Source organism: Cebus imitator, unplaced genomic scaffold (assembly GCF_001604975.1).
Source record: "Cebus imitator isolate Cc_AM_T3 unplaced genomic scaffold, Cebus_imitator-1.0 Scaffold155, whole genome shotgun sequence".
Lineage (NCBI taxonomy): Eukaryota > Metazoa > Chordata > Mammalia > Primates > Cebidae > Cebus > Cebus imitator.
This window is the reverse complement of record NW_016107470.1, coordinates 3,362,274-3,386,809: the sequence shown is the minus strand read 5'-3', so window position 1 is coordinate 3,386,809 and position 24,536 is coordinate 3,362,274. Positions and strand designations below refer to the sequence as shown.

General features: G+C 38.3%; 1 protein-coding gene across 9 annotated transcripts in view; it reads left to right on the top strand.

The window, feature by feature from the left end:
- The first annotated feature begins 2,078 nt into the window (after positions 1–2,078).
- The window catches only part of TRPM3 (transient receptor potential cation channel subfamily M member 3), a 587,648-nt gene continuing 565,190 nt past the window's right edge, over positions 2,079–24,536 (top strand). For 4 of the 9 annotated variants that reach the window (XM_037743827.1, XM_037743826.1, XM_017543459.2 and 1 more), the window contains exon 1: positions 2,079–2,556. In XM_037743827.1, the coding sequence (XP_037599755.1) occupies positions 2,380–2,556 (177 nt within the window). In that variant the 5' untranslated portion in view covers positions 2,079–2,379. The remainder of the gene's footprint in view (positions 2,557–24,536) is intronic. The other 5 variants (XM_017543456.2, XM_017543452.2, XM_017543455.2 and 2 more) reach the window with 2 other exon arrangements.

The following is a 24,536-nucleotide window of genomic DNA, read 5'->3' as shown; positions in this document are numbered from 1 at the left end:
GTTCAGGCAATTCTCCTGCCTCAGCCTCCCAAATAGCTGGGATTACAGGGGTGCACCACCATGCCCAGCTAATTTTTTTTTTTTTTGTATTTTTAGTAGAGATGGGGTCTCACCATGTTGACCAGGATGGTCTCAATCTCTTGACCTCGTGATCCACCCGCCTCGGCCTCCCAAAGTGCTGGGATTACAGGCATGAGCCACCGTTCCCGGCCTGGCAGGCACTGTTCTAAGTGCTTCGCTGATATTAGCTCATTTAGTCCTCACAACAACCATAGGCATGTAGGTTTATTTTAATCTCCATTGTACAGATAAGGACTCCAAGGCATAGAGAAAGTAAGTAAATTTCGCAAGACCAGCTTCAAAATTGGAGTTTGAACCATGAAGCTTGATTCCAGAATTCATGCTGTTAACTACATCAACATCAGAGCAAAGTAATAATCTGAAAGAAATGCTGAGCATTTCTTCTTTAAAGTCTTTAACTCTTATGTAAGATTAAATTACCAAAAAACAGAGATGGTGGTTTTATTCCTAGGGTCCCTTTTGAAAGAAATAAGAGACAAGAAAAAGCTTGTCTTTATAGCCTAGTAGACTAGTTTCAGCCCAGACTCTAGTTTTACTAGTACGTTAGATTTGTTACTAATTTCTCTGGGTCTTACTTGCTTGATCTGTGAGACAAGGATATGACCGTAACACCTACTCCATAAGGTTGCCATTGACATAAACCTATGTAATGCATTGTGCTAGGCGATGCATGTCAGCCATTATTGTTTTAAAACTGCCTTCAATCCTTTGTGGAAATAGAATAGTAACAGAAAATGAATCATCTGTGTATGAGGTCTATTAAGGTGATATTGTTTAATAGAAGGTAATCAGAGACATAAATTTTATTATACAAGGTAGGTCAATGGTCTGTCTGCCACCAGTGGACTAGTTTTCTGCAATATCTTTCTTAAACTTGTGACACAAGACCATTGTGAGTGAAATAGGTTTGTAGTGCAGTGTCAGGTATTGATTTCATTCTGGGGTAGGCCTGTGTTGTCCCCAGTTCTGAATTACAGCAGTGTATCACATCTGCTTGCACTGCTCCCAGTTCATCTTCTGACTGCATAATAGTCATGGAGCTGGGATTTACTAATCTCTTCAAGTTAATTAGAAGTGGAAAATCAGCATAGTCATACAGAGGGACTTAAAGAGGAAAAATAAATAAGATGGCGATGCTCCAAGGATGTGGGGACTCTCCCGGGTAGGAGTTGTCTGGTCAGCTGCTCCTCCTGAGGTCTGATGCCAGGGGAGATCATGGGAGTCCAAGTGGGGGTTGTGTCAGGAACTCCCTTCTCTTCTCACCCTCCCAACTTCCCTTCTTTAAGTGAAATTATCCAATTTCTACCTTCAAATTGAAAAGCTGTCCTTTGTTCTCTCTCTCACCACAGGAGTCCTAAGGACTATATATTCCAACTCAGCAAGTATTTCATAAAGCCTCCTTAGAAAATGATGGGGGTGGGAACCCCACTTGAGGAAACCCGTCCTTTATAGACAGCATCCCAGGTGGCACTTTATGGGTTAAACTTGTGTTGCAGAGAAAGGGTATCAAGTGGCTTTCCAGGAGATAACTCCCATTTAAAGAGTACCGTCTCTAAAAGATGAGCCAAATGTCCATTAGTTTACACTGCTTTCTATGAAAGGAACAACTCAGTGTGTGAGTTTGCTTCTGTCTCAGTGTCTATCATCTATACAATGGATTATCAGGCTGAAGACTGTCAATCTTGGTTAATAAAAACCCTAGAACACGACAAAGATCCCTTTTACTATAGATGTATTTTATGATATCCCTCACTTTATTATGTCACATAAATCAAAAGGGAAGCATTTATCTCATTCGGAAGCACCCCTTCTCTCCCTGTGTCCTCGCCCCTCCCCCGCCCCGTGCCAGTTCCCAATCCCTCAAAGATGCTTTGTGCAAGAAAGTGCAAGTTTCCCATTCTGGCTTTATTTTTGTTCCCTTTTGCTCTCCTCCTGGCTCCCCACCAAACCAAGCTAGCAAAGCAATGGCCCCGGTTCCCCCCCAGCGCCTGACCTGCCTTTACTGGGAGAAGAGCGGGAGAGGGAGCGCGCATTCCGGAGCAGGCTGCTTTGACTCCGACCACAGGCTGTTTTGTGCAGGCTGTCCCTCTCCTTCAAAACCGTGCATCCCCTCCCCGAAGCAGCAGGCAGTGTGCCTCCATTCAGCCACATTTGGTATGCATGAGCACGGCTGCATAGAGAGGGGAGGTGGCTTTCTTAAAAAGGTTCAGGAGCTCAGGCAAGGCTACTTGACTAGTCTTCCAAGTTCCAGGAAGCCTCTGCCCTAATGGAATTTGCAGGTGTGGAGATGACCATGGGATGCCAGAGCCGTGGGGGACCGTTTATTTTCTAGGCACTGCTCAGGTTTGCAGTTTCTTGTTTTCCCGGTGGAATTTGGAAGGGGTCATGAATCAGGCTGATGCTCCTCGACCCCTAAACTGGACCATCCGGAAGCTGTGCCACGCAGCCTTTCTTCCATCTGTCAGACTTCTGAAGGTACTGTAACTTGCAGCTTTGAATGGTGCGAATTATGCGTTTCAGGTTTAAATACCCAACTTGGGGACTTGGGCTGGGACGTACCTTTGGGGGAGCAGAAATGCATACAGTACTGGCTCTGTGGCCGGCGGCTGGAGAGGTTCTCAGTGCTTCTCCCCTCCCCCCACGCCCCCCACCCACATTCCCTGGTGTCAGAGACAAGAGGCTGGTGCAAACCACACTCGAGAAGGAGGTTTTGGTCTCAGAGAATAGGCTACCTGGTGCTCCCCCCACCCCTTTTAACCATTTCTAAACCAGAATTAATTAACTTCATTGGGCGGGTGGGAATAGTAATGGGAGTGAAATCCCTTACTCCCCTGTGTTTGGCTCCTGGGATTTTTTTTTTTTCCTCTCTCTCCCTGGGGAAGCCCTTCGACCCACTTTCCCTTTAATGGAACCTGAGAGAACAAAGGATTCTCCTCATTAGTTTAAAAGCTTTGTGTAGTTAGGTGGCCAGTCAGGTGAAGACAAAGACTGAGCCTCCTCAGATAGTGACTTTTTTGGTGGCCTTGTTTTTAGAAAAGGCATAAAAATGTGACTCCCTGGGTGGAATCAGTAGTGAGAAAGTGTTATTAAACATATATTGAATGTCAGCTCTCTCTCTAGCTGTGAGTCACACAAAAGAAAGGTACTACACCTGAGCAGCAATTGCTACCGTGTGTCTGCAGCGCTTCTCTTTCCAGAAGCAAATACATTCAAGATACTGAAAAAGTCCATACAACTCTGTGCTAATCCATCTTCGCAATCTGTCTTGTAGGGGAGGAAACACAAATTAGATTTAAAGGTGCAGGAAACGAGTAGTTTTGCCTAATAAATAGAAGGTGGTAACACTTAATTGAGAAAGGTACATATCTCTGCTGTTCTACATCCATTTCAAGTTAAAAAAGGCAAAGTTCTTAATTCTCTTTTCCTTAGTATATATGTTCTTTTGTTTTAATTACCACTGAGCATTGAGTCCAGTAGACTACAGTGGAGAATTGATGAATTAGCCCTGAATACATGACACTTGCAGAATTTTGTTCTGAGGCTGTGCTCTGCTTAGGTTGGGTTTGATGTGGACATTGAGTTTCTTACAGCTAAGTGGTGCCTCACAGCACAGTATTACCCCTTGCCTGAGTTTTCCTTATCTTGTTAAACACCAACTGGTATTAACTTTCAACAAAGGCTGCCCCAAGTGCTGTTCAAACTCCCATCATATGGTTGTCATGGCGATGGCTTGCTTCCCTAGGGTCTATTTAGGAGGAAAGGCAGGTTTGGGCATGGGTAGTACAAGAGATGCTTCCTTGGATATGTGTGTTTTTGCTGTATTGGAACAACATGTGTGATAGGGCAAGAAAAAGAATGAGGCCAGAGAATTAACAAATCAGTGTACATTTTCTCCAGAATCGCTAGTGAATCAAGAGTCAGGCAAAGAATGGACATATCTAAGTCTCACTGAAAAAAATTTAACTCCTGTAATTCCATGTGCAGTGAGAAATATTTTTTTCAGTTAAAGTCATGCATCGGCTTTAAACCAAAATAATGCTTTTCAATTCTTCTTGACAGATTTGTGACTATCATTCTCAATATATTATTAATTAATCTTCTAGTTTTTTAAAATGGAGAATATTATTCATTTACTAGTCAAATAACCAGCAGAGAAGTACCTACCTGAGGTACTTCTTTTAGGAGAAGTGCTGTCTGTTTAAGAGAGCTCTATCATCTTTTTTAACTGAACGTACTGTCCATGCTTTCTGTCAGGAGACACTGTTAATGCTACAGCAATACTTTCATTGGCATTCAGTTCAATGTCACCATCCTTAATTAAAATGATGCTTTGTAATAATTTATTGAATAATGTGCATTACTGTGTATCCTTTCCATTTTTTTTCAATATCTGAAAGACAGGATGGAACCTTACTAGAGAACTTTTTTCCCAAATAGCATCTGTATTTTTGAAAGTTGATAGCTATCTTATGAGACTTCAGATATTGAGGACATTTCAAACTCTTAAAAAAAAATAAAGTACTACCAAATTATTTTGGCACTACTTAGAAATAAAAGCTGCTTTGGTATATGACCAATTGTGTGCTCTCTGGCTGTGAATACTATGTAATTTTTTCCTCTAGACTGTGTTTGTTCTGTGTTTACTTTGGTAGTATGCATGTATTCTTGCCCTAGTTTTAAAATGTAAGTTCATGAGTAGTAATTGGCATTTTTTGGTAAATGCTTTTCCTGGCTAAATCTAGAAATGAAATATTTAATAACAATATTTCTTATGTCCCTTCCTTTCTTTCTGCTCCTTCCCTTCTGCTCCCTTCTTTCTCTTGCTCCATCTCCCTCCATACTACCACCACTATGTTAATTTGATGGATAGATTCTCTGGAAATCTAGTAGATTATTGAAATCTTAAGGTAACAAACCCAATTCTCCTATTGAACAGGTAATTTTTATTCTTCTTCCAAGCATTGTTCTAATATGACCTGCCCTCTCTCACTGCCCCTACCTGTCAGTTAATGCTATGTAGGTCCCGATGGCTTGATTAGATTTAGCTAAACTCTTATCAGTCACCATTTCTGACAGACTGGACCCAAGCCAATCTCCCTTCCTATTCTTTTCCTTGAAAATGTGTGTTTCTTTGCTAACTTACTTTGGTACCATCTTATTATTTAGAAATGGCTTCATAATCCTATTTCCTTATTTCCTATTTTCTAATAGAAACAGGATACTAAAGAATTAGAAGGGGAAGGGCAGCATCTGAAGGATGAGTTAAACCCAATGAGCATTGGAATATACTTATTATTTCTCCTGAAAGTATCTCATTTGTTGTTTTGTCCATCTCAGAGCAAATTTTGAACATACCAACAAACTCACATTTTGAATTTGGGGTTGCATTTGGAAATAACACTTAGAAATGAGTTTCTGGACAGGCACGCAATGATGATAGCCAAAAGACAGAGCCTGTTTTCAAATGGGTAAATTTCAAATGGGACCCTTTCCAAATCATTTCTCTTCTGTTGTTGTTTGCTTTATTCTTACGTGTTTCAAGATTGTGCCTTACTATTAATCACAAAAATAATCAAGTTTATTTCAGTGACAGAATGTTCTTAGCATATTTCATACTCATTATCAGGTCTATCTTTGCCATTGTTTTATTTGGAAGCTTTTATTTCGGTAACATGTTGAATTTGAAGATGATTTTTAGGGCAGAGAGCTTTCCGTGTATTGAAGTCTTGGTGAATTTACTGAAGGGAATGGTTCTGAAAAGTGGGTTGCATTGGGGTAAAGGGAAGCACTGTATTTGTAACAGATTTTGGAAAGACATTTAAGTCAATGTGTTAATGAAGACCAAATGATTAGTATCATTTTTAAGGCTTTCAAATTTTTGCATTGAGAAATCATATGATTTTGCGTACTTTAAACAATGTTGGAAATAGAATAAAGAAATTATATCCTGGGCCAGGCGCAGTGGCTCACACTTGTAATCCCAGCACTTTGGGTGGCTGAGGTGGGCAGATCATGAGATCAGGAGCTTGAGATGATGCTGGCCAACATGGTGGAAAACCCGTCTCTACTAAAAATACAAAAATTAGTTGGGCACGGTGGCAGGCACTTCTATCCCAGCTACTTGGGAGGCTGAGGCAGGAGAATTGCTTGAACCCAGGATGCGGAGGTTGCAGTGAGCCAAGATTCTGCCACTGCACTCCAGCCTGGCCATAAAGTGAGACTCTGTCTCAAAAAAAAAAAAAAAAAGAAAAAAAAGAAAGAAAAACTATATTCTGGAAAAAGCTTAAACACTAGGTCCTAATTCCACTATGTTCCTAACCAGCTGTGTGAACTTGGGCAAATTACCTAATCTTTCTGTAATGTGTTGCCCTCTTTAAAATGAAGGGTTTGGATTTGACTGAACTTACATCCGTTATCCTCATTCTGAATGAATGAGGATATGCTGGAGCCTGTTATGCTTCTTGGGCATTAAAAAACATTGTCTATTTGGACTGAAAGAATTGAATATTAAAATGGAAGAAGGAATGGATAGAGCAAACAACAGTGTTTGATATTAGGTTGGTGCAAAAGTAATCATATTAGGTTGGTGCAAAAGATCTTTAATGGCAAAAACCACAACTACATTTGCACCAACCTAATAGAAGGCCTTGTCTGCTAAGCTACAGCGTTTGACCATTAGTCTGAAACTAGGGGGAAGGAGAAGGCAAGCAAAAGAATTTTTGCAGCGAGGTGACCACCAGATTTGGGCATTATGTAGTTGCTCTGGCTATAGTGTCTAGAATGGGTGGGATGATACAACCGGAAGCTGAAACATTAGATTAGAGGCCTGGGGAATTGATAACCTGGTTAAGGCAAAAGTAATGAAGGTAAAATAAACAGGGTCTTGTTAAATGGATTAGTTGTGTTAGAGAGAGGAATCTAGAATAACTTCTGAGTTTCTATCTTTGCTGTCAGGTTGGGTGGTTGTCCCAGTATCTAAGAATTAAGATCCCGAGAAGGAAGTACAGTGATTCTCTCTTTGTAGTTCCTCTTTCCTGGACTAGAAAGGGTATTTCAGTTATTGACTCTAATAGGACAAAGAATATTGTTCGCTCATCTCAATAATGAGGATGAGCCCCCATTGAGTGTTCAATAGCAGAATTCTTTGAAGTAAATAATATTCAATCAGTAATATCACTGTATTTTTGTTGTATACCCTGCCTTCTGATAAAACTCTGCAGAATTTTACATAGTAAATTCTTTAAAAAAAATTTTTTTTGGGAATCTAGTCAAAAACCCAAACTGTTGTTTTATTTTTTTATCCTTTCTTTTTTTGATAAGAAGTATTATTTAAAGTAAACTAGGTAACACAAGGGAATTAATTGAAAGAGCAATGATCAAGTTAGGCTGTCAGATAAGCACAAATTCTGCCCAAGTGCTAATGTTTTATGCTTCTATAATTCCATATAATGGTAACCAATGTTTATTCTACTGTTCCTGAAGCAAAGCAAGATCCAAATAACCAAATGTCTTTGGTCTGTCTTCAATAGTTGATTTCAGGCATTCCGGGAACTGACTTCCCTCTGGTGTTCTCAAACTCTTCAAGAAACAATTACATTGAAATTTGTTTCAATTTTTGTTTTAAATTTATGACCTTTAAGTTGTCCCATTCACATGGAATTCTGAATCTTTGCAAAGGAGGTAGAATAATGTCAAAAAACCGAAAATTTGCTTAGCCAGGACGTGGTGCTCCTGAGCCACATACTAGGGAGCAGCAATTAAGTTTCCACTGCAAGAGAGGAAACACACACCCATTATGTCTAGGTGAATATATTGGCAAATCCTGGCAAGCAAGGTCAGGAAATTTGTAATGGACGAATTCCACTAAGTGCCTTGAAGATCAGAAACTTGAAGAATAAACTGCTTTTAGGAAAACATGGTGTATGGTTACGCAGAATTTTAATGGCTACAAATAAAATAAACCTCGGCGTTTCCATCTTGGCCTGCCAGCCTTGGATTCCCTTAAGAAAAAAAGTGAGAAAGAAAAGAATAAAAGAAAATGGGACCAAACTAAAACCCAGGAGAGAGGGAAAATTGCATATCAAATGGTGGCTTCAACTCAGGTTGCTGAATAGTGAACCATGTGACTTGCCTTTTTGTGAAATGTTCCTTAGGCAGCCTAAGGGAAATTCCTGAGGCAACAAGAAGCCCTCCTGTCTCTCGGGAAAGTTCTGTCTGCTGATGTCCTGTCTTGTGGAGGCAAGAATGAAAATGTGTGGTCACTGGGGAGTGAGGGAGGAAATGGCTGGGGCATCCAAGTCCTGGGGCCACTGCACTCTGGGATGCTTGGAGGCACAGTAATGCCCCTGGCAAGGTCTGTCTCAAGGGAAAGGGCCCTGCTGTCCTGGCAGATGACTTCCTACAGGAAGCCAGGACATTGCCTACCCAGCAGCAGTTCCATACCCTGCCCTCTGCTCCTTTGCTGGTGTAAACTCAACTGGCTCCAAGTTAATTTTCAGATCATATTTTTTCTCCCTTTCCATTATCTAGCATGAGAAAGAGTTTTACAGGCTGTGACCAACAAAATTATTCAACAAATGTTTAATGAATCAACAAACAAATGAACAAACACATGAAAGATACATGAAATCCCAAGAATGCTTAGAACCACTTGGGGAGCTTGTGAGAAAAGCAAACAGTCACCAGCCCACTCCTGGAGGTGTTGACTGAGTAGGTAGGTGGTGGGTTCAGGAATTTGCATTTTCATAGTTCTGCCAGTGATTCTGAAGTCCAGAGCTTTTGGAAGGACCATTGAAAAAAGCCGCCATAGATTCAGCTGAGTAGGAGGGAAACTTAATTCAGAGGTCTCTCAGATGGTAATATCTGGGCAGAACAGATTTTATGTTAGTCTACAGTAGGAGCAAAAGGTTTTAATTAAACAGTTCATAGGCTTTCAAAATGTAATCATGAAAGATCATTTATAGAAAGAGAAGTGAATTGAGTCCAGCTGCCCTGCTCTGGGTTATAGATGACATAATCTGAAGAAGTGTTTCTCCCTGTTTCTTTTTATTTTCTGTTTGTTTATATGATCGTTTCTCTGTATTTTTTTCATGAACATTTTCAGTCACATGATGTGGAATGTCAGAATTTTCTATGCTGCTGAACTTATATGGAGTTAGGGTTGTGAACCGGAGCTCCTAAAGATAGTATTCTTTGGTCAAGATTCCCGAGCATCCTGCATATGCCCCCTTTCTTTATTCCCTTATAATGAATGTCCCTTGGGCTTGCAGTGGTCACTCAAGGGCATGTCCTTTAGATTCTAAGGTAGGTGGTAGGACCAAGTGAGAAGTGGCCAGTTCACTTGGTGGCCAGGGCCGAAGCAATCATAATGGATGCCCATAATTCTAGACTCCCCGACCCACCACTTCCACCCCACAACCTTCACAAACTAACCAGTGATTCTGGACAGAAAGGAGAAGGAAGACAGCGTTTAGGGCTTTCATTTGGAAAAGCATAATTATATTTACAGTTAATTTTATATTTGGAAATTTTTAAATGCTGCTTAATATTAAATATGTAATATGAAAAAAGAGTGAACACAATTTTCTTGGCTCTTGAACATGCGGCAAAGATACAGTGCTCTGCGATGGGATGGTTCAGGTATAACAGAATCTCTAGGAAGGACACACTTAATTTTTATGTTTATCACACAGATTTGTGTTTAACAGCCTTTGGGAATTCTGATCTAACCACTGGCTCTTTTCTGTTTCATTTTCAGAGGGATATGCATAGGAGTTGCAGTTTAGGAATGGCATTGATCAGTTTTATTTCTTTTTCCCCAAATGAGTGAAAATTCTTCATGGTTTAATGCATAGGTAGACAGACAGTCGATTGATCAGTAAGTAGGTAGGTAAGTAGATAGGTAGGTAGATAGAAAATATAGAAGACCTATAAGGAAGGCAGGAAGGATTCTGTTTATAAATCTATTTACCGCAACATTTTACATATTGAATTGTCTTACATGAAGAAAGTTTCATCAGACACAACGAGTCCTTGAAGGAGTGTTTCTCAAAGTGTGGTCCAAGGCTGTCTACGATAGAGTCAGATGACAGTGATGCCGCATAGACTAAGTTAAATCTCTGGGAGGTCCTCGCAAACCTGCATTTTACAAATACCCCAGCTGAATGTTATGCACATAACATTTGGGAATCTCCTCTTCTAAAGTGGAATCCTTTGGTAAAGAGATGTTGATCATTAAAATTATCCCTCTGGCATGACCAGGCCTCAGTATCTGATTTTTATTGTTAAAAATTGAGCACTAAGTGTCTCTATAGAGGCTGAAAATGTATCATTATCTTTAAAGTTCTCATGCTCACAGAGCATTGAATGACTTTTATAATTTTTTTAAGGGATGTATCAGGAAACCTAATTTAGATACCAAAAATATGTAGTCGATTGGTAGTATTCTGGATTCAAAGAAAATATGGCACATTAGCTTCATTCTTGTTTACTTTAGGAGGCTATGCACTTTCATGATTAGAATCGGAAAAACTTTGCAGCAGAGAAAGAAGATTAAGTCTAACTTCTGCCCCAGTCAAGCGGCCGTTGCTAAATCAAGCAAGCTCCCTCTCCTCTGCTCCTTTTCCTCTATACTTTCTCCCAACTTCTAGGATCACCCAAACTGGAAAACCTGGGTTTATGCCTTTTGCCTTGTTTTCTCCCATCCTTATGTAATTAGCCAATCAGTTCTGCCAGCTTTCCTCATAAATATATCTCTGTTCCACCCCCTTCTGTCTATTCCTAGTTCCCAAAATCAGTCTCTCTTTTTCTTGGGCCCAAAATACTACAGCCTCCAGTGTTGTCTACTTCAAATCCATCCTTCCCACAACCACCAGAATGGTCCATTTAAAATGCAAGTAAGACCAGGATGCTGCTGTGTTTGACGTTCTTCAGTGATTCCTCATCTCTTGCAGAATAAAACCTAAGATCTTTGGCATGGAATACGACAACCAAAGTGATCTGGCCTCTGCCTACTTTGCTGCCTTCTTATTTTTTTTTTCCCCTCCTCAAATCATGGAATTCTGTATAGCTGGGCTTTTTGCACAACTTATTTCTACCACCTAAAAAACCTGCACCAGACCTTCTCCTAGCTAACTCCTGCCCATATTTTAATGCTCAACACAGGTGAGTAGGATGAGTTCTGAAACATTTTCCTGAATTCTCTAAGCTAGATAATGCTCTCCTCTCCTGCATGTCCATAAATGTCAATGGGTATTTCTAGCTTTACTTTTAGCATGTTGTAGTATTATTAGCTCTTCCAACTCATTATGAAAATCTTCTTGAAGTTGAGAATCATATCTTGTTCAATTTGGTATGTGTAGCATCTAGCAGAGAGCCTAGGATATCTTTCTTGGATGCTAGATGAATTAGATTTGAATAGGTAAGTATTGGAGAAAATGAGTAACTGTGCTTTAGATTCAGTGTTCTGAAGCTATTACTTAGAGTAATCAAATGGTATTATAGGGTCTTCGTATTTGTGTGTGTATATGTGATTAAAAGAAAACTTCCAGCTTGAGATGATTTATATTTCATAGATTTTCCAAGTTGGAAGATTAGTTAGGGAGTTGAACTAATACTTAGTACCCAGTGAAAGTGATAGAGAATAAAATACATACTCAAGGAAGGATCTATATAGGCAGCACCAGATATCTGGTAATATGCTTTGATAATATGCACTGAAAGAGAAAGTGAGAGGTAAAAATTACCTCATCTATTGATCATGTTAGAGAAAAGGCATTTCTTAATTTGGTAATCTAACATACTTTAATATATTGCCTTTAACAATGTTGTTGACTGAGTTACACTGTAAAATAGATAAAATACTCTTAGAAGAAAAACTGTATTGTTAAACTTGGTGGGGCCCCCCTTGCTTTATCCTCTCAATATGCCTTTGGAAAATGTCTAGCAATAACTGTAGGCACTACCCAATTGAAATATTTTGGCGTTTCCATTTAAAGGTAAATGTGACTTAGGATTTATTTTTCTCTTAGTCATAGATTATTTTACTGTATCATGGATCGTGGATCAAAGTCAAATAGAAATCTTAGTTTATTAGGTTCCTTCACGGAAAAAATAAAGTCAAAATAACTTTCTTATAGGAGAGATCAGAATTATTAGAAAATTGTGCTACTGTGTGTTGGTTATGATCAACAATACATGTGGCTGGAAAGAAGGTAAATAACTATTTGCTGGGATAATCTTGCTAGAAGAAAATACTGGAAAGAATGAGGTATAATCTAGGCTTCCATGAAAAATATTTGCTTTATTGTGCTAGTCCACAAATAAATGATGACTTGAACATTTAGGATCTGGCATATAAATTTGCAGAGTTGTTGAAAGCTTTGGGCTAGCCTGATGCTGTTTCGTTAAAACAGGATTTCTCAGCCTCAACTCTATTGACATTTGGGGCTGAATAAGTCTTTGTCATGGGGGACATCTGTCTTGTGCATTGTAAGGCATTTATTGGTATCTTAGGTTTTTATTAAAACATAGCAGGAGCAAACACCCATCCCCACTGTGAAAACCAAAATATCTCCAGATACTGCCAAATATCATTTGGTGAGGGGGCAAAATCACCCCCTGTTGGCAATACTGTTTAAACATTTCCCCTTGAAAATAGATATTTTTAGGGGTGGATAGGTAGTTGATTTTGATGGAGTCCCAAGAGATACTTCCTAGTGATAGGAAGGGAATGCCTTAACTTTAGACACACTATCTTTTTCACTTTACAGGAGATTGAAGTTTAGCTTACATTTGGGAAATTAACTGCTTAAGTTTTATTCACTAAACACAGAAAGACTAGGAAATTATTTTTCATCTTATTTTCAATCATCTCTTGTAAGAAAATTGAATATAGCCAATTTGTCTGAAAGTGTTTGCATGTTCCATATATGTTGTTTTGTGAATCAAAAGCAGAGCATATTTTTCAGCTTGATTGATGGTATCAAGTGAAATGTTTGATTTCACCATTATTTTGTTCTGCAGTAACTTCTACTTAGAACTGTGTAAGAACAATGCAATATAAATTTCATTTCAATGAAGAGATGAAGAAAACGTTTCACTTAGGACAAATTTTTTACATGACATTAGCTCATGTGAGCAAACATTTTGAGCTAAAATCTAGTCATTTACATGAGCAAGCTATATAATTTAATTTAAAGGTGAGTATAACTACAGCTAATTTCAATCATTAATTTCAGCATGATCAAATGGACAAAAAAAAAACCCCTGGATTTCAGCTCTTAATTAATTCTGCATTAATTAATATCTAATTGAGTTACTGAGAATAAATAGTTTTATCTTTCAACACTTCAGCTTTCTCATCTATCTAATGAGATAGTAGGATTAGATCAGCATAGGCAAAGTTTGCGTAAAAAGCCAGATCATAAATGGTTTAGGCTTTGGAGTCATACACTGTCTGTTGCAACTGCCCATCTAGTCTATTGCAACCACGCTATGGGTCATGCAGCCTCCACTGTCATACCCAATTTATATTAAATTGGAGCATGAAAGCAGCCACAGACAATACACAATAAAAGAGTGTAGCTGTTTTCTAATAAAGCTTATTTACGGACACTGAAAATTAATTACATGTAATTGTCAAATGTCATAGAATATTCTCATTTTCATTGCTTTCAACCATTCTAAAATGTAAGAACAATTTTTAGCTTAACAGCTGTGCACAGCAGAGGCAGGTGATACTTGGCCTGTGGTCCACAGTTCGCCAACTATGAGATGATCCTCAAAGTCCTTTCCAGCCTTAACATTCTTGAATTTACATAGGAATGATGGAAAAGCCACTGGATGCTTTTATTTGTCTTAAAACTGCTTCAGTGTCTGAGGGAGATTAGACTAAACCATTTGTGCTTATTGGGGAGCAGTGTATGGTGGGCTCACTGTCTTATGAGGGATAGGAGAATACCTGTTGTCCCTCTAAAAAATCGATGCAGTCTCAGCTCTTCAAAAGGTGTAATTATTCACTATATAAATATATATTTCAATGTACAAGGACTGAAGATGAAATGATAATAAAAGCTCAACATTTCAAAGGTCCTTTTTCAATTTGCAGGGTACTTTACATCAAATGAAAAGAGCTTCATAGCAACGTTGTGAACAAAAGTGGTGGGTTCAGTTACTCCCCTTTATAGCTGAAAAGATTCTGGTCCATATAGGTTAAGCCGTATATGAAAGCACTTTTCTAATTCCAAACTCCTTCCCTGCACTCCTCTGCATCTTGTATTTGCCCCTATTAGTTTCTCTCTTCATCTGAGATCCAGCTAGATTATAGATTATAGATTATATCATGCATTAATAACAGACATTGGTAGATTGCCTACGTACTTGACTACAAAAAGAATGAAATGGCAAATTCTCAAAATTATTATTGACAAGACAGAAAACTTTTCTGAGTCTTAGTGTCTTTCATTATAAATTGAAATAGGAAAAATACTGTTTTGCATTATTCATAAATTAACATGTTTGTGTTTGCATAGATTATAGTCGGTATGCAGTTCATATTAATTCTGTTCCTTTCAACCTAATAAAACAACAGTGCAATGCAAATTAACAGAATTCAATGTATCTTTAGTAATAAATTAGACTCAGAGAATGCATGTTATCTATGTGCAGCTGCTTTCACTTTGGAGTTATTGTAGATTTTACAAGTCAGGATTCTCCAGAAAAAAACAGAAGCAGTATAATGTGTATATATATTGAAAGAGATTATTTTAAGGAATTGGCTTATGCAGTTGTGGAGACTTGACAAGTCCAAAAGCTGATGAGGAAGGCCAGCAGGCTGAAGACTCAGGAGAGAATTGCAGCTTAAGTCTGCTGTAGAGCCAGAAAATTTTAGCTCAAGTCTGCTGTAGAACCAGGAACAGCTGATGATAAAATCTGAAGGCAGTCTGCTGGCTTCCTTCTTGCTTGGAGGAGGTGAGCCTTTTGTTCTATTCAGGCCTTCAGCTTATTAGATGAGGCCCACCCACATAATGGAGAGTAATCTGCTTTACTCAGTGTCTGCCAATTTAAATGTAAACCTCATCCAAAAATACCCTCCTAGAAACACTCAGAATAATGTTTGACCAAATCTCTGGGCACCAACAGCCCAGAGAAGTTGCCATATAACATTAACCATCACGTAGATAATTGTTAATCAACTCATGATAACTTAAATAAAAATTTTCCTCTGAAGTTAACCTCTAAAATACCAATGACTGAAATGAAGTACAGCCACAGAGACCCAGACTTCTCTGTTACGGGGCTCTAGAGTTTCTCATTTCTGCCTTTCTTGGCCCATCTACTTTGTACTTTTCTTTGTAAATTAGCTTCCTCTATTATTCTGTATTCTGCTAACCCTTGGTATAGTGCCCAGTTCGTTGTAATCTCAAAGTTGCCTTCCTTCTGATTCCTCAATTTATCTCTCTCCTTCTCCTATGGAAAAATCTCATTAAGGTTTGGCGAGTTGTCTGCCCTTGTTTATTTAGTTCTGGTCAGAGAAATAGAGTCACAAGAGATAAACATGGCCACCTAGACCCATTCATCTGCAGGTGACATTGGGGGAAGCAGCCTCTCTTAGCAAGGATGCAGGCACAGTGCTTCACTAACTCAATTAGCATGAACTTCCTACACACATAATAGCTTAATGGTTCTGGAATCTACCCAGACCTAAAAGGCATGGCAAGCAATCCAAAACTATGATTTCACTCTGCAAGTGATAATAAACATTTTCTATACCTTTTGCTAATATATAATAAGAGGAAATAGAGTTCAACTGCAGAATCTGATTTTAGGTTACTATAAAAACAATATAATGAGTAAGAGGCTTAGAGTCTGGAAAAAGTAGTAGACTCTCCTCCACTGGAGAAACATATTGAAATCATGAAGAAATACTTTCAGAGTCTCACCCTGAGATGGCAGGGTGGGTTCAAATGTCCCCGTACATGCCTTCTTGAGTTGCTCCCATTCTTCATGGTTTCACCACTGACAAAAGGTTCCACAAGCTTTGTCAACTCTTCTGGCTGACTGAAATTGCAGCATCCCAAATTTATGTCCTTGAAAAAAGAAAGAAAATAGCACATTGTTTGGAAGTGATATCACAGTAAATATGGGTTAAAAATTTTTATGATGCTTGAAAATTAACTATGCTTAAAGGAGTTCAGAATAAGAGATTATTAATGTTTCAACCAGAATATTCCTACTTTCATTGAAGTTTTTCTGAAGGGCAATTGTTCACACAAATGTAACACAGTCAAATGAGTACTGTTTTTGTTTTTAAGTGTATAGCAATTCACACATCAAAACAGCAGTATAAAATTAACATTTCTCCCCCAATTGATTTACTCTTTACATACTTATTCATTCTACAATCATCTATTGCTAGGTGTCAGAAACTGTGCTAGGTATTAGAAATTCAAAGATGAAAAGTACAGGCCTTTGATCAAAAGAAGCTAATATTGGAATTGAGGACACAGACAAAAAAATTGGAAATAGCAATATAACTTGATACGTATTTTCATATTGGCAAGCAGAGATAGAAACACCAAATGCAGTCTGGGAGGATAGGCAAGGTTTCCTTGAAATGGTAACTCTTGAGCTGAGTACTGTAGGAGGTACCAATGGGAAGAAGGGGCAGAAATAAATATTCTGGATTAAGTAGAGTGGTGCAGTATAAGCAAAGGTAAGGACGCATCCTAGAGATTATAGCTCATGGTGGGAACTCCCTTGAAGGGGATGAAGTATAAATTAGAGGGGAGCATCGTGGGTGGAGTGGGCTGAAGAGAGTGGCATGCAGCATAGGGACTGCTTCTGTGCAGGGTTGGGGGTATATTTATAATTTATAGTGCTTTGACGTACAGCTCATACGTTTAACAGTCTGCCTAGTTTAGGTTGCTCAAGTTGAAGTGCAATGTGGCCACCTCCTCACCCTCTGCTTCAAAGCCCTGCAGACAGCACCATTGTCGCCAGCTGCGCAAATGCAGAGGCGAACCCAAATTCATTAGTCATTAAATGTGGGAATTGCTCAGACGTGGCAGGATGCTCTATTAAGAGGGTTACACTGTAGGAGGGATATTCACTTCTCTTTCCTTTTTTTTTTGTGCCCCCTGGCAGACTCATTTTCCATATCCAAACAACTTTGCAAACTGTCACATTGTGGAGAAACATTTTATCCTGTTTTTATACATTTTAAAATGTCTTCATCCAGAATGATAACAGACTTAACACAATTGTAGTAAACAAGAGCTATGGCAAAAGTGTCTTTCTTTTGCCCTGGACAGCTATATAATGTTAGGCAAAGGGAATAATGAGCAGTGTTAGTCCATTTTCCTTGCTATAAAGGAATACCTGAGACTGGGTAATTCATAGAGAGAAAAGGTTTATTTTGGCTCATGGTCTGCTGGCTATACGGGAAGTGTGGGGTCAGCATCTGCTTCTGGTGGAGGCCTTGGGAAGCTTACAATCATGGCAGAAGATGAAGGGGAAGCAGGCCTGTCAAAGGCAAGAGAGGGAGCAAGAAAGGGAGGAGGTGCTGGGATCTTTAAACAATCAGATCTGTGAATGCAGAGCAAGAACTCATTACCATGGGAAGGGCACCAAGCCATTCACGAGGGATCTGTCCCCATTGCCAAAACATCTCCCACCCAGCCCCACTTCCAGCATTGGGGACCATATTTCACCATAAGATTTGGAAGGAACAAATACACAAATCGTATCATGAACATTACTTTGCAGTTGTCAATAGTGGCGTAGCACTGAGCAAAAAAGGAAAGCATATGTTTTCAGATTTGTCCTGAATCAACACAAAGATGAATTCCAGGTATCAGCTCTTTACATCTAAACTGACTTTTCTAGTATACACACCCTCCACCATCCTGTAAAAGCTGCTAACAGGTATCCTACTTAAGTGAACAGTGGAACATCATCAAGAAAACCTTCTTGAATTGATTATAACTTACATAGAGTAGAATTCTGTGAATTTTATCTATAAGCTCAATAATATTTTATAAACGAAATCACCTATATGACCAGCATCCATATCAAGACATATTAATTGTCATCACCCTAGAAAGTTCTTTAGTGACCTTCCAACTTAATACCACAGCAATCACCACCACCCAAGGTAACCACTGTCAGACTTCCATCACTGCATTGAGTGTGTGTGTGTGTGTGTGTGTGTGTGTGTGTACACGTATAATGTTCTGCATATTACACTGTTTTGACATCTTTAAAAGATATTTCTGGCTGTGAAGAAAATGCCCCTCCTAGGGCTAGCCATTTCTTAGAGATAGCAAGGTTTAGCCAGGAGCATGGCTTTGACATACAGACTAACAGTCCAGAGCTGTGCCTCGTCTATCTGGCCCTTACAACCCAGGACAGAAGGCCGGGTACCAGGCAACTAGGGAACACCTCGATAGCTTACAGCTCACCAAAACGATTCAGAATAGCCAGTCGTAACATAATTACCCTGCCTGCCTTGCCATTCCCTAGGAAACTCCAATAAAGGCTGAGGTCTAATCTGTCCTGTAGCTCCCGTCTTCTGCCTCTTAGCCACCATGGTGTTTTTCCCCATGTGACCCTACATGGCATTCAGTGCCTCCTGACTCTAGGACTTGGGAAGATAATAATCTTTGTCTTCCTGGGTCTCTCCTGTGCCTTATATCATGGCTGTATCTGATTGGCCATCCCATCAAAGTATACAAAACACACTCTATATTAGTTTTGCCTGTCTAGAACCATGTGTAAGTCAAGTCATGCAATATATACTCCTGTGTCTGGCTTCTTTGACTCAACAAGCTCCTAAGGTGTGTTCATTTTCTTTTTTTCTATTATTTTGTGCATACGTTGTATGAATACAGCATAACTGATTTATCTTTTTTCCTGTTAGTAGACATTTGAGTTATTTTCCATTTGGCTCTGAATAGAGCTAATATGAACATTCTTGTGGACAAAGCACTCATTTGTCTTGTTATATACCTAGGAATAGAATTGCCAGATTATAGATTAGGCATATGTTTGACCTTAGTAGAAACTGTCAGAATTTTTCAAAATGATTATACCATTTCATACTCCCTTTAACACAACATATAAGAGTTTCAGTGGTTGCACATTCTCACCAATTGGCACTTTCTTTTTTTTTCTTTTTTAGTTTTAGTCATTCCATATAGCTTTTTCTCATTGTGATTATAATTCACACTTCCCTAATGAGTAATGTGATATTAAATTTCTCATACAAAAATATCTTTAAAAACAACAACAACAGCAGAAAACTTAATGGGTAAAATTGAGCAAAGAGAGGAAGAAAATGAACTTTTATGGCGTTCCTATTGTGGCTGGAGACTAAAATGCATGATTTATATCTTGTTATTTATTTCAGTAATGAAGTCTTCTTATCTCCAGTTTTCAGATGAACAATTTGTGATCGAGACAGGTTGAATAAAGCAAAAACAGTTTAATGATACTAATTTCACTGTGGTGAAATTAGTTAATGCACGTAAAATTCTGAGAATATTCCTTAACACATGAGAAGCATTCGCTATGTTTTTGCTGTTTTTGCTACAAATTGTAAATAAAAGCAAATTAGCTCATAGATTTAAAAAAAATCAGTCTAAAGTAAGCTATAGATTTAACTGTCTGAAGTTAACATCAAGGGATTTTACAAAATGTTGGCTGTGCCACTAGGGGTGTGTCTATATTAGTAGCAATGGTCACTTGAAAAGAGTTGCTAAATGAGGCGGGGTGTGGTGATTCACGCCTGTAATCCTAGCTCTTTGGGAGACCGAGGCAGGTGGATCATTGAAGTCAGGAGTTCAGGACCAGCCTGGCCAACATGTTGAAGCACTGTCACTGCTTAAAAATACAAAATTAGCTGGGCATGGTGGCGCATGCCTGTAGTCCTAGCTACCCAGGAGGCTGAAGCAGGAGAATTGCTTTAATCCGGGAGGCGGAGGTTGCAGTGAGCCAAGATTGTGCCATTGTACTCCAGCCTGGGTGACAAAGTGAGACTCTGTCTCTAAATAAATAAATAAATAAAAGAAAAAAAAATTGCTAAATGGGCCTTATTATCTGCTCCATTGTTTCACAGAGCTTGGTTTTGCTGGAAGTACCCACATTTCAGAAAGAGGGCATAGTCTGTCATTAGCTGGGTTGGTGAATTCATGGCTTCCACCAAACGTCCAGGTGCATGCTATGCATGAGATGCCATACTACATGCTGGAAATGAAAACTTGTATGTAGTTGTGGTTATTCTCCATGTAGTTATAGGAAGAAAAGATAGTCTTTGGGAGCGTGCTTTATCTCCCTATCCAACCACATTTCTTTAATCAGTTATATTTAGCCCGCTTTGAGTGGCTTTGATGCCTTACTGGGTCGTTGTTCTACCACCTTTGTTCCAGGATTCTGTAGTCAGCAAGATTTTTTTTGTCTCCTCTAAATAAATGTTAAATATCACAGTGACACAATTTACCAATATTTAATATTAATTTTTCCTTGAACTTTGACTTCTAAAATCTCAGACTTACTTGGCAGAGTTCTCAAATAATCATATTTTGACCTTAGCAGGTTGAGAGACTAGCTTTCACAGGATACTCAGGGAGTAGGAGAGCAGGTACTCATCACTTTGTTCTAAGGCTTCTCTTTCAATTTTTCCTTTTTATTTTTAATAACTTTCCTTTTATCAGTAAGAAAGCAGAGTAGGGGTATTGACTTTGGCTGTATGAGAATTCAAGGGGAAAAATAATACAAGTGTTTGAGACAGTTTTAAGCATTGCAATTCAGCATGTGATTCAGTCCCTAATAAAGGGACGGGCCTTTAAAAATGACTACATCGATTATCCACTTTATTTAATAAATCTTATGCCAAAAAGCATTCCAGATAGTGATGTCTTAAACTAAAAAGCAGCTTCTTTGATTAATTAAATTTCTTTATTATCCCTCCAAATTCTGTTCAAACACAAATATTGAAATAATGTAAATGTGTACTGGCTTATCAGGAAAGGACAAAGCATATGTAATGGACTCAGAACCAGAAGTCAACTCAATTCAATTAATATTTTTGAGCATGTCCCACGTTTCAGGCTCCATGTGTTCCGTTAGCAACACAAAGATGAAAATATCATAGTCTTTAGCCTAGGATCCAACCAACTAACGGGAGGAAATTGACATGAACAATTAATCATAATGTTTTCTAATAAAAATGTAATAGAAGAACATACTAGATATTTAAGAAAACCTTGTGTGAAACAACTGATTTTGCTTGAGGAAGAAAGTTAACTATCAAAGGGATTGTATTTGAGTTGGGCAAATCTTAAAAGATTATTAAGCTTTTAATAGGGAAAGAAAGAGATAAAAGATATTCCAGGGAGAGGAAAGAGTATGTGCAGAAGCAGTGTGGTGTGAAGAAGCAGAACATGTTGGGTAATTTTAAGTTGATCAGGGGAGCTGAGTAAAATAGGCTTGAGGGAAAAGTAGGCAGTGTAGCATAAGCTAGGATCAGAAACAGGAAGGGCCTCATGCACAATGCTTAGTAATTCGGACTTTTTTATTGTAAGGACGTTTTGAAATATTCCTAGGGGAAAAAGTGTTCAACAAATTTTTACTGAAATCAGCTGTGTGACAAAGTCTAAACTAGGAACTAGAAACACAGTAATAAATAAAAATTTATTCTCAGCCCTTAGAAATTCCAAGTAGAGCTAGACTAACATAGAAACACAATGGTGATTCCAGGACAGGTGGTTTCAATGTCAATGGAGTTAGAAGCAAGAAGGAAGGCTGTGTTTGCACTGCATGTGAAAGAACACATTTTATTTACTACCAAAGTAATAGTGATTATGTCGCTGGCCAAAAATTAATGTATATATGTCATATCATTTCTGATTTTGCTTTGGTATGGAGAGGATGATTGAAATATATTTGAAAAGGAAAAAGCATGCTGGAAATCCACTTTTACAGATTTGGTGTTCAAAGCACAGGGTTATTCCTCTAAAAGGAAAGCTGGAATAGAGTTTTCATGTAATTGCTTCTTCTGAATGGACAAAGCCGTTGGACTTCATGGCCTTTACCAGTTTTGCTATCAATAATACAAGAGATGGATGCTTAAATGCAGCTTTCTCACAGGGGAAATGGTGTCACAGTAGCCAATGACCTAAATTGTCTTCAAACATCAAACTTTCTAAAGTGAAGAGGGCACATCTGCTCTTTGAATATTAAACTAGTCACTAAACTGGGTCAGAAGGCCTACAAAGAGTGCATTTATAGCGTAGAAAGTGATGTCTTGGGTGTTCATTAAAAACATTGAAGAAATTAAGTTTATTTCCTGTGCAAATTGCTTCTGATGGAAGATTTTTTGTGTGATATTGTGTGGAATTCACCTTTGACAACATAGCTATGTGCCAGGTTTTAGAGTTCCTTAACTGAATTTGAACTGAGTCCTCGGGAATTACTCATTCCATCTTACCTGTACTCCCCGCTCTTTCCTAGTGCAGCCTTCCCTTCAGCCATTAGAAACAATCTTAATCATTTCAGATTGCTTTGGCACGTTTTGCTACATTAGTTTCCACAGATGTAGGAAATCAGTGAGAACTAAAGACTTGGGTTGAGTGATTTGGTTGATCATGAGAGTGACTTACTGTGGAGGTACTGAGGGTGTTCAAGAGAAAGAAAAATCCACAACCATCTCAAGAGCAGGGATCATGTCTTATTTACAGTTTATTCTGCAGTATCAATAGTGAAATTACTTGTGCTCATTTGTTTTGTGAATGAATGAATAAATGAGTTATTCAGAAGTAGAGGCAGTAAGTATGTGATTTCAAGAGAATAAGCAGTGAAAGAGAGAAAACCTAGCAGGTGGGCTCTGGTGTTTCATGGCCCTGAAAAAGTTTTATTTAGTTTTTAGACACATGAGAAAAAGCAAGTAGAGAAAGATTTAAAATTCTAGCATGATTTGGGAAGAAAAAGGAATAAATCATGTCATTTGTCAGGAGAGAACATGTAACTTATACTCAACCTAATATCCACGGTGCATTTGTGTTATGACTCTAAGCTTCCTTTCATTCGTTCAGTATTTAATAATAATAGCTCCTATTTATTGAGCATTTACTATGTATAAGACAAGGGAGTTTTCTTGGAAAGAAGAAGTCTAATGGGAAGCACAATATAAATATTTGTTGAATAAATCAGTGGGCAAGGAGTGAACTTCATCTTCAAGGATGAAAGGAAGAGCAATTAGAGGCACAAAGATTCTGAGGGGGAAGGAAGGCAAGTTGGAGACTCGTACGCTTTAATCATGATAAGATAATCTTAGTTAAGATTTAAGAAATGATTACTGTATGTCAGGTAGTGTGTTACACATTTTACTTAAATTCATATATACCTCACAGGTGAGTGTGAGTTAGTATTCTCATAATTCATAGTTAAGGAAACTAGATTTATTCCTAGAGTTAATTGTACTGAAGGATCCATTGTGGTGAGCTAGGATTTAAAATGAGAGATTCTGCCTCCAGAGGCTGTCACTTACTGATAGTGAAGGAATGAGGCTGGAGGTTTGAGTATCCTTTACTTCTAATTTTTCAATGGTTTCTTATCTTCTCATGTTTATATCTTTATTGCTAGATGGATTGTATACTCATTTAGGGTGAAGACATTTGACTTGGCATCTTTGAATCTGCCTCAGAGAGTAACAAATTTTTCCTGAGTCATTGTAGTTGATTGAATATTTGTTTACTAACTTATTAATCAGTGGAGTTAAAATTTGAGATATGAAAATCAGGAATCAAAAATCAGAAAAGAATTAATTTTTGTAAAGCATTATAAAACAGAAATATATCTACCCCTTGAAATGTGGCCAATACGATCTGAAGCCAGACTGTGTTGGGAAAAACTTCTAAAATGAAGGCATATACAACTTCTTTCATTGTAAAAATAATAAGAGACCTCAGCACACTGTCAGACACGTGAAGCAATCAGTATACGTCAATAGGGAGATAGGATATCACTCCACATTGAGGTCTCATCTCAATAACTGGTGACTTTGGGTAAATGACTTACTCTCTTTAAACCTCAGTTTCCTCATTTGTAAAGGAAATAATAATGATACCTCCTTTCTAGGGTTGTTGTTAAGATCAAATAAAGTAACACACATAAAGAGCTTAACTTTGAATGAATAAAAGAGAGCTTAGCATTGTAACGTAAATGTAGAATGGATCTCAGATTGAGCATAAGTTATATTTTCTCATTTTCTATCCTGGCATGTGGATGACTGGTATAATGGGCTTTCCCCAGGTTTTTTGAGGAGAAAAAAATCTCATCTAAAGGTAAAATCACAAAGAAGCTATTGAATGATTTAAAAAGTCTCACAACAGAGAGGAGGGGTGAGCCGGCATACAATATTGTACCTGCCCTTTATACTTCAAGAAGGCAAGGATTAT